We start from the raw sequence: 15156 nt of genomic DNA on the forward strand, positions 1-15156 counted from the left end.
CAAATTCGATTCATTACTATCAAACATAACATTACTACTTTTTAAAAAAAGGGCCAATGTCGCTAAGTTGAATTCTCTGCAATTGATATGTGCCATTTAAAATCTATCTACGAATTGTGTTAAATCACGTCAATTAATTTAAAGAAAGTTTAAAAACTGCACCGTTTTGAGATAAAAAAAAATTTACCCTTAAAACTGAAAACTGCACCGTTTTAATATAAGAAAAATTCACCATACTTTAACGACGTTAAAGACGTTTTCTTTCCTCATCTTTTCCGAAAAAAGATATCTCTCTCTTGCTCATTCCCATGATTGGGGAAATATTTCGCGCCAAAAATGAAAGTGCAAAATAAAAGTCTCATGATTTTGCAGTTTAAATTTTAGAAAAAAAAAAAAAAAGGAAGAGGAATTTTGCAATTTAGATTTCAGAAAAAAAAGCAAATTAAAAAAAAGAGGAATTTTGTAATTTAGATTTCAAAAAAAAGAGAGTGAACCAAAGTTTATAGGTGTCCAAAATGGTGGAAAAGAACATTCATTTTTTGCGCAAAATATTCCCCCAATTGTGGGAATAAGCAAGAGGAGAGAGATGGAGGGATCTTTTTTTTTTTTTTTATTATTATTATTTTTTTATTTTTAAGATGAGGGTAAGAGAATCATTGGTAAATTTTTCTTATTTCAAAACGGTGCAGTTTTTAAATATTCCTAATTTTTTTTTTTTTAATCTCAAAATGGTGCATTTTTTAAACTTTCTTTAAATTAATTGACGTTGTTTAACACAACCAGTAAATAAATTTTAAATGTCACGTGTCAATTGATAAATAATTCAACTTAAAATAAATTAGAGAATCAAAACTCGTCCAATTACTTGTAAACTTATTTACTTAAGTTCACTATTGTAAATGCGACACATCACCTGATTAAATTAAACTTATTTATTAATGTGTGATAGATGTAATTTGTCAAAAGTAATCAAACCTGATGAGAGATGTTAATATATATATTTATACATTAAGGACAATTGTGTAATCTTTTGGCTAAATGAGGTGAGTCTGGTAATGGAACCTACAAATCTATGTTTTTTATTAGAGGAAGCCATTCCTTTGTAATTGATTGTATTTTTTCTTTTTCTTTTTTAAAAAAGGAAATCTAAATAAGCCTTCTAAAGAAAATCTACCTAATACTTTAGAAATATTTTATTCTATCACATGACACTCCTGAATAGATGGTAGGCAATTGATTATTAGTATAATAATTATTGAACTCCCAATAATACCCAATTGACATAGAATGTACTAAATCCCTCTAATTTGTAGTAAATACTCATGTGAACATCCACCACCTTCACCTCGAACCTTTAAACGCAATCGCATATGTTTGTCATGTCTCTAATCACACTAAACTTGGTTATTAATGTACCATAAATGAATTCATCACACCTAATAAGATAGGCATATAAGTACATTTTACATTTATGGAATGATAATTTTGCAATCAATGAAAAATTTTAGGAACAATAAGTTGTGAAGTTATATCTAATCTCATTTATCAAATGAGATAAATTTTATAGCAAACAAATAGTTTGAAATCCTCTCGTTACCTACTTACGGTAATATAATTCCCTTATAACACACACATCAAAGCTGTAATAATATTAAATTAAAATTTTAACATATTTATATAATTATTGTATTATTAATTTAAAATTATTGTATTAACGTGATCAAATAGTCTCAATTCGGTAGCTTTCTAAAAAAAAAAAAACTCCGATGATGTCTGATCAATGGTGTGTGCTGGTCCAAGTCTCCAAGATGGCAATTGGAACATCATCCAAAAATGTTGCACCACAGGGGAATCATAACCTTATTCAATGCTTCAAACCGAACCGGTCCGACTCCCCGAACAATGGTCCAGCTAAATCAACCGGTTTAGTGACTGCCTATATATATAACTTTCCTTATTTTGCTTCATTGGTTTCTTCATGTGTTTCTCTTTCTTATCTCTATTTTCATCTCTCTCATCAATCACAATCATCAACACAGTTTCTTCGCTGATAAAGAGCGAACCGCAGCGACGACCACCGTCTCTGAAGCGGCTCAGCCGACAACACCACCACCACCACATCGTCTCATTTGCCGATAAGACAACACAAAACGCCGATATTTTGGTTAATGGCGACGCAATTTGTAAGTTCCCTAATTCCATTTGATTGATTTATTCGTTTCTTCTGCACTAGGTTTCGAAGCTCCCAAACAACACCGTTTCAGAAACCACTATAGATCGTTATAATCAAGTTCACTATTCTGATTAATCCTCGTTTATTGGATTGAAAATTAGGTCTTCTTACACAAATCGCTTTCTTAGGATTTCGAGGATTCATATCTTGCTGGAAATCGGTTGGGACGAGAATTGGGCTAGGTTTTCGATTCTTTTAGCAGAGCTGTGATTTAGGATTCGTATTTGGTTTGATTTTTGATACGAGGAAGATAGGTTTGGCTTAGAGGATAATGTGTATACTGTGCGTCATTCAGAAGTGGTCTCGACGGGTTGCTACCATGCTTCCATGGTTAGTAATTCCACTGATTGGACTATGGGCTTTATCTCAGCTTTTGCCGCCAGCTTTCCGGTTTGAAATCACCTCACCGAGGTTGGCGTGCGTGTTTGTGCTTTTGGTTACCCTCTTTTGGTATGAAATTTTGATGCCGCAGTTATCAGCTTGGCGGGCTCAGAGGAATGCTCGGCTTAGAGAGAGAAAGCGGTTTGAGATGATTGAAATGCAGAAGCTTCGGAAGACTGCTACACGCAGGTGCCGGAATTGTTTGACTCCATATCGAGATCAGAATCCCGGTGGGGGCCGGTTTATGTGTTCGTACTGTGGGCATATATCAAAGAGACCTGTTTTGGACTTGCCAGTCCAGGGGCTTTCAAATTCTGGAATTTTGAAGGATTTGGTTGGCAAAGGTGGGAAAATATTCAATGGTAAGGTGTGGGCTGAAAATGGTTGGATGTGTGGTCAAGATTGGCTAGACAATGGTAATTGGGTTGGTGGATCTTTTTCTGAGAAGTCTGCTTATTGGAAGAATAATGGGGGTGGGGTTTTTGGAAGTGATGACCATTGTATGGCAGAGAAATCTTATTCCGGTGTTGTTATTTTGGCCTGCAAGATATTGACTACTTTCTTCTTGAGTATCAGATGGCTGTGGAGAAAGATTATGAGGGTTAGTTCCTCTGGAGATGATGCTTCATCAAACTCAGAGCACAAGGGGATATTGGCTAAAAGAGGTGAGAATGGAACAAATTATCAAGAGAGTAGAGGTGAAAAAGCTCGTAGAAAAGCTGAAGAGAAGAGACAGGCTAGATTAGAGAGGGAACAATTGGAAGAGGAGGAGAGGAAGCAAAGGGAGGAGGTTGCTAGGTTGGTGGAGGAGCGTAGGAGAATGAGAGATGAGAAGATGGAGGCTGAGAAAGATCGCTGCAAAGGTTCAGCTACTGCAAGGGAAAAAGATAGTAGGAAGGTTGCAGGAAAAAAGCGTCAGGAGAGAAGGAAGGAAAAAGACAAGGGCTCTAGTAAAAGCAACTCTGATGCTGAGGAACTGGAAAAGAGAGTTGGTAAGGGAAGTGAAGGGAAGCGGGATTTTGACAAGAAAAGTGAGACTGATCGACGGGAATCTCACAAATCTGGGGTAGAAAGCTCCAGGGCCCATAGCACAGATACGGGACATGGGTTTAAGGGTGCCACTGTAAACAATAATTTCCGGGGAAATGCTGGATCTAGATACCTGGATCATATGAGGGGTACTTTTCTTTCATCTTCTAGAGCATTTAGTGGAGGTAGTTTCTTTGGAAAGGGTTCTAATACTTCTGCTATTGCTTCAAGAGAAAACAAGCCTAATGGTTCTATAGATCATGTTCAAAATTCTGTCAAAGGGAAAGATTTATCGAAACCTGGGCTTCTATATGGGAAATCAAATATAAATGGAGATGAAAGGAGCTTCAGCCGTCCTGTAAGTCATCTTACTACATTATGAATTCTTATTTACTTCTGTTAACCCCTGCTTTAGTATTCTTGTCTTGGGAAACACTTGAGGGATGTGAAGTCCATCATCCTCTTCTAGACCTATCCTTCACATCACGACCATCGTGTTACTTTAAAATACCGTAGCAGTCACCAGAATGACGCCAAGAATATTAGACATCAGCAATTCTGACTGAGTTGCTTGTTTGTTTGTTTGTTTGTTTTTTTAATCGGATCTAGTTTAAACGCCTTACCTTATTATTATAGAAAGGGGAAAGGAGAGGGGGTTCAGCCTGTAAAGCTCATGAATCACAAACACTGTTAGGTCATAAAAGTCAGTGTAATAAAGCATCAATACTGTGATTCGTCCATAATTAGATGAATCTGGTCATAGGACAAAAAAATTCAAGAGCCTTGAGCCAATAAAGACTAAGGAGATCGACTCAAGTAAAATTGTCATTTGGAGCTCCATTGTAGAATTCAATTCAGACCTAACCATTAATTGAGAAGCGATGGGATGGGAATGACGGAACCTCATATCTAGTACCATTATGTAATTTATTTATTATTGTTCTTCTGTTGCACTAATTCCTTGGATGCATTATAATCTAGAGGTTTTCAGGATTTATGAGCCAGTGGGCAACATTTATGACAGCACTGTCTATTTATGGTTTATTGATGATGATTAACTTAGGTACATATATTTATGTTGAGCTGTCTATTGCAGGTTCTTGTTGAACCACAACCAGCAACAATCCCTAAAAAATCATGGCAACAGTTATTTACCCGTTCACCAGCTGTTACTCCACCGTCTAATTCGAATGTCATAAGTAGACCAAATGGGAAATTACAAGCAGAAGTTCGAAGTCCTCCATCTCATGGCCACTCATCATTAACACAACCATATGATAACCCTATTAATTTTGGATTCCCATCGCCATTTACTTTACCTACTTCCACTTATTTATCAATGAATAGTAGTACTGTTATTCCATTAGCATCTGAAGCCATGTTTCCTCGCATTGGAGATGCACCTCGTGAACTTTTACCAGAAGAGTCGGACATTTTTGAAGACCCTTGTTATGTTCCTGACCCAGTTTCCCTTCTTGGTCCTGTTTCAGAGTCACTAGATAACTTTCAGTTAGACTTGGGTGCTGGCTTTGTCACGGACATGGAATTTGAAAAGCCTCATGCTTTAAAGAATATATCTACATCTTCTGAGGTCAGCAGACCATCACCAATTGAGTCTCCAATGACGCGATCACGAGTCTCTGATGAAAGGAATTCTAGTTCTAATCGATTCCCAGGTACTCCTAAGGCCCAGGATAAGCACACTTCAATGGATTTCAGTAATACAGATGAGAGCGGGACGTGGCAGATGTGGAACACTTCTCCTCTCGGTCAGGATGGCCTTGGGTTGGTTGGTGGCCCAGGTAGCTGGTTTTTATCTCAAGAATTGAACAGATCAAACAGGGAAGATGTTGTGCATCCTATAGCTCCCAAAACTATGGCGTCACTGTTTACAAGAGATGATAAACCCGTGTCTTGCACTCATTCTCCTCACAATGTTTTTCTTGGCAATTGCCAAAATGGCGGGACCTTTCATACTCCTGTTCCTGGTTCTGGTGATGATCCATGGTTATCAAAACCCTCATTTGGACCAATGACAGGCAGTGAAAATCATTTCTCTCTTAATTCTTCGGAAGAAACTTCTCATAAGAATGGGTTGATCTATGGGAGCCCCAGTGGATCTGCACATAATCATCCATTTGAGTTGTCTCCAGCCAATTCTTGGGCCAAGTAAGTGCATATACTCTTGATATATTTCTTGCAATAGCTATCTGTCTTCTCTCTTTTGCTCCTACAAGCCAAAACAAGAAGTCATTAGATGTATCTTTCTTCATTAATACTTTTAGAGGTTTATTGGTTATATCTTTGCTGCTGCTATTTCTATTAGTGAGCTTTCAATGTAGGTTTAAGTAGAAGATTTGCAATCCTTTTATTGTTGTTGTTGTTGTTATTATTATCATTATTACTATTATATTTTTTTTTCTTTCTGTGCAATGATTTTTTTTCATGTTTTAGGTGGTGGTTGATAAAACTGAAAATTAAGCACTAAAAAAAATTTAAGAATTGCATTTTAAGAACTGAAATTTTAAGTGCTGAATGTATTAGTTTGAAGAGAAAAAAATATATATTATTCTGAAAAATCTGTTTGATATAGTCTTAGTTTAAAGTGTTGGATTCATTAAGACTCCACAAAAAAATGTTATTATGTAGATCAGCCTAACTTGTGGCCCCCAAAACTCATAAAAACATTTCTATTTGCACGTTTGGAATAAACTGGAATTTGTAAAAAATAATTTTTGTACCATTTTAGGATAGGATACGTTAAAGATATGAAAGAGATTTGTAACGAGAGACATTAAAGTGGTTTTTAACTGTTTGTAGAAGGGTGTTAGTTATCAAATCCCTGAAATTCCTTCATTTTTCTCCGGATTTCCCAAATGTCACAAAATTTCCTTTTAAATCCCTTCAAATCCCATTCCCTTTTAAAATCCCATGGTTCCAAACTAGTGAAATTCCTTTTGAAATCCAATTTCCATGAAATCTTGGGATTCCATACACAGTGTTACTTACTTGGCCCAATAATAATGAGTCTAGAAATTAATATAACTTGTGTCCTCAAAACTTGTGAGTATTTTAAATATTGCAGTATGGTGGTGAACTTGATTGGGTATATAAAACTGTTATTGGTGTATATAGTGTGTTTATAAAAGGAAAAATAAAAAATAAAAGAACTATTTGCAAATTAAGTTGCGTTCACCGGAAAAGGAAAAAGGGTTGAAGTTGTAGCATTTATTCCACATGCCTTTAACTGGTAATATGGGAAACAGAAATGTAACTAGAATGTATCTCTTATATGGGTTTGGTCTGTAAGCACAAGTAATTCAATTAATTTGTAAAGATCGTGCTGTCCTATTGAAGTGATTGCAGTTAATACCTCATACTGCTACTAGCTTCAAACATTCTACTGTGGCATGTATCACTTGGTGCTCAAATCATGAACACGCATAAGGAATAAGCCTAATCAAGAAACAGAAACCTGAATGGGAAATGCATAAAAATTCAAGAGTTGTATATCATTTCTCTCTAAAGCTGTTCTGATTTCTCCATGAAACACCCTATGTTAACCCAACACCCATAAAAGACGAAACACTTATCTTCAGAACTCCTAGATGCAAAAAAAGAAAAAAGAAAATAACTTTTTAACAATAAAATCTTTGGAGCATATACATACAAAATGGGATCTAGCAAAGCCCCAGTTTGCAGATTTAATGCCCACCTCATATAAAAAATATGACCATTGGGTTATTTTGGAGCATTTTAGCAAATATATAATGTTCGCAAAACAAAGGACACGCAATGGTAGAATTGATGAGTAAAATTATAAATCATCTTAAGTTGTTCCATCACAATCAAGCCTAAAAATATATCAAGTTTGCTTACAAAATCAAAAGACATATATAAGAAAACAAAGTCATGTTAATGATTCATACAAAGTGATTCCTTAAGTTGAAAAAGATTATCAATACAAAATAGCAATAAAATTAACCACGCGAATCACGAGATCCATAAAAAAAATTAAAAAAATAAAAAATCTCTGTAAGACATTGGAACATAAAGAAACCAAAAATAAAAACCTTCCTTTCAGTTTTTGTTGTTAAAGGCCTTGTGTCTTTTTGATGCTCTGTTCTGTGACGGCGGTTGTTGGAATTTCATAGAAGAATTTTGTGGGAGAAAAGAGATGTCCGGGAGAAAAACATTGAGAAAGGAACCTTGCCGACTTGGAAAGCAATTATATAAGAGTAAATTCATTTATAGAACAATAATTTTAAAACTTGAATGACTGAACGTGTTATGCGTTTAGTAATAAGTGACCCCTCATTTCACTTAAGTAGTTTGCCTATTTTAAGTGATACCCTAAACGCGTTTTCAAATGCACTTATTTTTAAAATCACTTAATTTGTTTAGTTTTAAGCACTGAATTAGGTTATCAAATAGGAACTTAGTGACTCAACGCATTCAAATGGAAACTTTAATTCCAAAATGTTCAGAAATTAAAGAAAGCTTGATGTTTTTCCTAGAAATTAGGGCAATGGCTAGTTTTAAAGTATATCTTGGTGTTTCTCAAATTCTTGCCTTTTTGTTCCCTTCTTCTGGCTTTCATGTGCTCGTGTGTATGTGCATCCACGTGGATACACACAAATTGATGCCATGACACTTGTAAGTGCTGCTATGGAAGAATCTTTCACTAAAATTGTAAATTCCATTAATGCATTCTGCAAAGCAGAACCTCTTATGCTAGAATCCACCAATGCCTTCTCCATATGGAGAATCCTATTGCAGTGTGTCTAATGCACATTTTATTTATGCATGTTGTCGCAAGTACCAATCAGTATCATGTACAATTTTGAGGTGCTTATGCCTGAGATGTTCGATAAACATGAGATGCCAATTCTCTTGTCTTTGTGTACCCTTTATAAACTTCTGAAGTTTATAATTTGATCTTCTATACAAGAATTTTGCTACTGGATCTCTATAATAACCACTAATTATGTGAGAATTAGTAAAACTTTTAGGGAAATTTCCTAGATTTTCTTGTGGTTAACCGAATAACCCTCAGATTGAACTTTTTGCAAAAATAAGTTGATAACTCGACACCCATGTCGAAGTTATTAAACCTAACGTCCTTTAACGTCATCTTGCGTTTTAAATTTTTACCCCATATTACTATAATAATATTGAAGTTAAGTATTGAAAAGTATCAAAAAATCAATAAAAGTAAAATGACAAGTTTACCCTCTCTCAACCTTTTTATTTTCTTTTGTATACACCGTTCTCTTTCACTCTCTAAAATTTTTTTCACCTCCACTTCTCTCTCTAAAATTTCTATTTCTCCACCAAGATGCACCTCCTTCCCTCACCGTCTCTCTCTCTCTCTCACACGCTCGTGCTGTCACACCTTTTTTTTTTTTTTTGATAAGTAAGAGACATGCAATTAAAAGGTGTTCAAAAGGGGAACCCGTCCCAAGAACAACACAAACAAACACACATTTACTAATGAAATAGCTAATATGTTGAATGCTTTAACAGAGTCAGACCCAGCAACAGCTGCATCAAGACCAGCTTGTTCCGACATCCAATTCAGGTCTGAAAGATGAACCACCTTGTGTGCTAGTTCTTGAGTTGCTTAGTCCTTTAAGGCTTGCATCAAAGTCCTGTGACATGTAGCGGTTTATGTCCAAAACTAATTCCTTTATATTGCCTTCAAAGAGGAATTGAGCTCATGTTATTCTCCTGACCAGATTATTTACTTTTTTGACCCCATTGCCATACATATGTCTGAGTGGAATGGATTCTAGATGTTGCCTTCTTGAATGCAAACATAAAAATTTTGTAGCTTTTCCATTCTATTTTCCGATAATTAGGGCTCTCTGTCATTTTCAAACCCTCTCTCGCTCCACCACAGTGCCTTTCGCCTCCATTACCATTATCCCTTACTACCACTGCCTCTCTCTATCAGATGTTTCCACTGCTCTTTCACCAGTCACCACCACTGCCTCTCTCTCTCTATCTGTCACGTGTTTCTCTCTGAAATCCCAACTCCACCACTCCACCACAACCCTGCAAATCCTTCTGCAACCTCAATCCAATTCAGTGGCGTGTGCAAACATGTGTGCATGTGCTGGTGTGTACTATATATGTGTGTGGTGTATGTGCATTCGTGGAAAGAAATGCGTGGGTGTGATGGATTTTCAAAACGGTTAGATTCATTATTTTATTGGGACTCGTAGGTGTATGTATGTCATTTTATCTAAAAAGGGAAATTTTGTCATTGAGAGCAATTTTATTTAATGGACTGTTTGCAGTGTTTTTTAATGGGCTTATTGGCTTAATGTACCGTTAATGGGGTGCGACCATGTGGCTAGTTTTATTTTCTTAAAACCTTGGGGGAGGTTGACCACCTTCTTCTAAAAGTTTCTTATTCCTCAGGGAATTTCAGGATAAGTTACCCAATTTTTTTATTTTGTACCGCATCATTTATCTTTGCATCTATATGGTGTTCTCCAAATTTATTTGTAATTTTTATTGTGCATTGATTGTTGTTTTGTCTACTTATATTATTGACAGGCACATATATTTATGAAAAGCCTGTGGTACATGGATTTGGCTGTGTTCTGTTTGTGTGCACGCGTCTATATGTCAAATTCATGAAATCCTGAAATCTTAGGACAACACTAAAACATGGTCAAATTATCACCTTGACCAATTTATTGTCATCATTAAATTGGTCAGAATGGAGTTCCCATCTAATATGTGGCTTACTCCGACACCTGAAAGTAATAGATTTGGAATCCCCCCCGTGTGAAAATTCGAAGGAATTAGCTGTGTTTATTTATTCTTTATAGATACTTTTGTTGGGAGTGTCTGCACAGTAGGTGTAGACATATCACATATTACCTATGTTGTATTGTGCCCATACAGTTCTCACATATATTGAGAAGTTCATAAACAGTAAAAACTTTAGATGAAACCTTAACCGTTACAGTGAAAGAAGAAATTATATTTTGTAGGATTATGTTCTCATAAGTTGATATCATTTATATTTCTAGAAGTAGCTTCTTTAAATTCCATTGTAAAGCCTTCAAAAGACTCGGTATAAGTAATAAATGTGGCATGTTTGGATTGTACTTTGAGTTACATAAGCGGAAAACGCAGTGGGAGTCATTGATACCTGGGGAGTTGAATCTCTCTCTCTCTCTCTTCATGATCAACAATTCTAAATTAAACTATTTTTTTTATCGATTAATCAATTATGCAAGCAACAGTCAGTCTCACAATCAAAGAAGTTAGTAAATCAAAGACAAATAGATTTGCTTGGAAAATCTTAATGGGAAGAAATTACGGGAACATTGTTGATGTTAACCAATCCATTATGTAACAAAACTACCATGATTATCGCAAGGTTGTTAGGATCTGGATCTGTGTTGGATTGATTAACGCATCCATAGGATCGGATTGTGGGATTGGATCGGGGATTGTAAGAGCCTACAAATAAGTGAGATGGCACTAAAACTATACAATAAATGAAGAAATAATAGATAGAGAACAAGTTCAAAACACATAAAAAAGAAAATTAGAAATATTGGTGTAAACATATGTAACATGCATTATACACAAGTTCACATAAATCAGGTTTTATAGTTGTGTAAATTACAAAAAACCTCCTAAATTATTAGAGTTTTTGCAACAAAACCCCTAAACTATCTATATATATGTGGGTGTATGTGTGTGTTTTGCAAATACTTGAATTTTTTAAAAAGGTTGCAATAAACCCAATCTGTTATATTGCCATTATGAAATTAATGGAAAGAGTTGCGTGCAATGCACATGTTTTTTTAATGACAAATTTATCCTTTTAGATGACAATTTCACCCTTGTGAATCAACAGTGATTTGAACCGATCCACAACCACACCTACTTTATGACCCGAACTAATTCCCTCTCTCTCTCTCTCCCCTCTCCGGCCTCTTCCCCTCCTTCCTCCAGTGTTGCTTCTGTCCATCATCATTGCCGGCATTACAGTCACAATATTCCTGTAGATGTTTTTTTTTTTTTTTTTTTTTTTTTTTTTTTGCATTCCTTTCCAAATGTGATTAAGCAGGAAGAATATGCGCACCCGAAGACATGAGAAAGTTGGCAATAAGCGTGATTGGTTTCCTGCAGCATCTTTCAAAGGCTTTATTGGGTCAAACTTGGCTATTACTTACATAATGGAATTAATTATCATAGCTGAGAGTCCTTTAATTCACAAACGCTTGACCTCTTGTTGAAGAGCCAAGGCTGTGTTTAGTAACAAGAAACGTTTCTTGTTTTCTGTTGTCAACCTCTAAAAAGGCAAAACGAAAACAAAAATCGCGTTCAATAAAATGTTTTTGTTTTTCTATAATAGAAAACGTTATCAATTTTTGTGAAGAAACTTATGTTTTCGGCACTGTAGCGCAGAAACGTTTTCACTAATGTTACTGCACAGATACTATTCATTTCAAATAAAATTCATATTATTTGTATTATATACTAAGTTGCATATCAAATGTTAATAAAAATATTTATTTTTAATATAGAATATATTAAATATTGTATATTATTTTTTATTTGAAATAATAATGTAAATTATTTTTTGTGACAAAATAATTTTTGATATAGAATATAATGTTATTAAATTATTAAGCAGTAGATATTTTATATTATTATAAATCATATCTATATTATCTTATATGTAAATATTAAATTATAATTAATTTATAATATTATAACACAATATATATTTTATTACATATAAGATATATTATTTAATATTTTTTATTCATAATAAATTATCATTTGCTAAATATATTATATACCACATAATAAATGTATACATCATGCATATATATGTATTTATATACATAATTGGTGGGAATGTTTTTGTCTTGGTATATCTAATTTTGTACTTACGATGTATTGGGTATTTTTAAGATTTATAATTTTAAATTAGATTCGCTAGATTTATAGCTTTTTGATATTAATGGAAGCAAGTGTCGTGCCTGAGTGGTTGGGTTGCTCCCTGTGTCCGAGAGTTCATGTTCAAGTCATCTACCCTCCCCTTTAATCACTAACTCTTAAAATTCTTGCCATGAATAAGATAAAAAATTTAAAGAATATTATGTACATTTTGTAACAAATATGTTGTATTACTAAACACAGTTATTGTTTTATATTTTCAAATTTGTGGCAACAACAAGTATTAATAAACATTATTTCTGTTTTCTATTTTCACTCAGGAAAACAAAATCATGTTTCTGCTTTCTTAAGACTGCAAAAACAGAAAACGAAAACGTTACTAAACGCACCCCAATTTGATTTTATCTTCTGAGATCATCAATGTTGGTAAGTGCGGGATACTGTTTCAAGTATTTGCTTATCAGGTATAAGGAAAAAGTGCTTGGCCTGTGAACTTACTTTGGGGGGGGGGGGGGGGGGGGGTTCCATTTTGGAACAAATACCACAAAAAGCCAACTGCAAACTCTTGGGAATGTCTTGTTGTTCAGTCTTTATATATATATATAAAATAGTGTGTCTATCTGAGATGCAATATATTATATATTTGTAATTGCCTGGTGGTTCATTTCTTTTTTCTTCTTTTTTTTTTTAAAGGAAAAAACTAGAAAATTTTCAGGCTTTCCCAAGTAATGGTAGATACATGAACAAAAGCAATACTCATTGACGCAAATCCAACAAAAAGTTTGAAATAATATTTACATGGAATGCCCTCACTTTGTTTCATGTTAAGAGGTTAAGACTTTGACTTACCCAAAAAAAAGAAAAAAAGGTTAAGAATACTTTGGGCCAACCAAGCTAGGTTGGGTTCAGAATAATGTTATGATGATATGCTATACAACCACAATCTGCACCTTCCCCCTATTTCTTTTCCCCCCCGGTAAGTCACCTGATTCACCTTCGCCCTTCTTGAAACAATAGATATGTGTGTGCGCGCGCCAGGGGGTGGAGTGGTGGAGAAAAAGTAATAGTTATGCTTGAAGTCTCGAGTTGATGTTGAAAATGTTTGTAATTGGGATTATGCAATGAACTGTAACAGATGAACACACAAAAATTAGAGGCGTTCTATTACGCATCTACTTTAGTATTCTGAACATGCTCACTTTGCAGATTTTAAAATAGCTCATGTCTCCTTTAGTGGGAAAAAAAGAAAAGTAGCAATTGAGTGGAACAAAAGAGATTTGATTGTAGAGTTGTACTATTGTAGGAACACTTTTATTCCATGTATATTGGATTGGGTGGTGGTAAGAGTCGCCCCCCAACCTGTATTTTGGATATTGATTTTGAAGGTTTAGTGGAATTCTCTCCGGTCCAACTGGTTTGGGATAATCATGTTTAGTAGCATTTTGTCATGATAGCTTGATTGTTACTCCAGATTTATGAATGTAGTAAAATAAATTAATAGAGGTGTGGTTTGTTCTTGGTTCAATTCATTGCCCCTGATTAACTTTCTTCATTCTTGTTCAAAATTTTATATTAGTTAACTGATGCTTCACCATCCTACTGGTGCCCTGTTTGGTGGTTTTTGTTGGCTTTGTGTTCTGTTGGGTTGTTTTGCTATGGTTTGTTTGTGTTTGGTGGTTTCTTTGTAGATGCCGTAGGGCTTGTTATTGCCAGGGGAAAAAAAAAAAAAAAAAAAAACTGATGCTTCATTTTTTGTTTCTTTGACAGAAAGGAGTGGGCTGTACAGGGTTCAGGGGAAGGCGTCGGGAGCGGGAGCTCATCAATCACAAGGCCTCATGGTGGCCTATATTCAACCCCAGATGTACAGTTACTTTGGTCGTACAATTGAAAAAGAGAGTAGAGTATGATGACTTGAAAAAAAATACACCTGTTTTGGAGGGGAAAATAGCCTCTTTTGGAAGACAGTTTAGAATACGAGACGCAATGTATCTTCCTTGTCTTCTTCATAAGGGAGATTTACTTACATTAGCAATTTATAGGAAATACAGGCCTCATGCGTGTGCTAGCTCATCAGGTAACATTCAAGTATCACTAGTTGTTTATAGTTTCTGGTCCGTGAGGGAGGGGATGTTCCCTATTTAGAGAGGAAAACTTTTATCTTTGCAGAATGCAGCAAACTCTCTTTGTTGCAGACTTGTTGAAATGCTCTGTTAAAATGGATGGTTAATGATACTAACACAATTGGGAGGCATTTCTATTTCTCACTTCTATTTCCATTTTCCTTGGTAAGGTACTAATTTATGGTTCGCAGTATCGGTTATGGTCGCGATATCTGTCGCGATTGCGGTGTAACAGATTCTGACAAAGTCAGTGTAAACTAATCAATACGGGTTGCATATTTTTAAGGGTAGCGTATCGGCCGATACGTCGCCTATCAGACGATAAGGCGAATTATGCTATAACCCCGCTCTTTCACATGAGAAATATGTAGAATCAATAGAATTATTTGATTTATTTTTTGTTATTTTTCCTTTTATTTTTGGGTAAATCATTTGGACACCACCCCTTTTGTTTAA

General features: G+C 35.0%; 1 protein-coding gene across 2 annotated transcripts; it reads left to right on the forward strand.

Moving 5' to 3' along the window:
- The first annotated feature begins 1985 nt into the window (after window positions 1-1985).
- On the forward strand, window positions 1986-14844 carry LOC132287087 (uncharacterized). Of its 2 annotated transcripts, none has more exons than XM_059789586.1 (4): window positions 1986-2183; window positions 2335-4001; window positions 4740-5812; window positions 14348-14844. In XM_059789586.1, exons 2-4 carry the CDS (start codon window positions 2505-2507, stop codon window positions 14466-14468), a joined length of 2691 nt encoding a protein of 896 aa, XP_059645569.1. In that variant the 5' UTR covers window positions 1986-2183; window positions 2335-2504; the 3' UTR covers window positions 14469-14844. The 2 variants fall into 2 exon arrangements, with proteins under 2 accessions (XP_059645569.1, XP_059645570.1); XM_059789587.1 differs by having other exon boundaries at window positions 2362-4001.
- Window positions 14845-15156: the final 312 nt, after the last annotated feature.

The sequence above is a fragment of the Cornus florida genome, unplaced genomic scaffold (assembly GCF_030987335.1).
Source record: "Cornus florida cultivar Cherokee Brave unplaced genomic scaffold, ASM3098733v1 CherokeeBrave_3.0.0_Hap2_Chr11, whole genome shotgun sequence".
NCBI lineage: Eukaryota > Viridiplantae > Streptophyta > Magnoliopsida > Cornales > Cornaceae > Cornus > Cornus florida.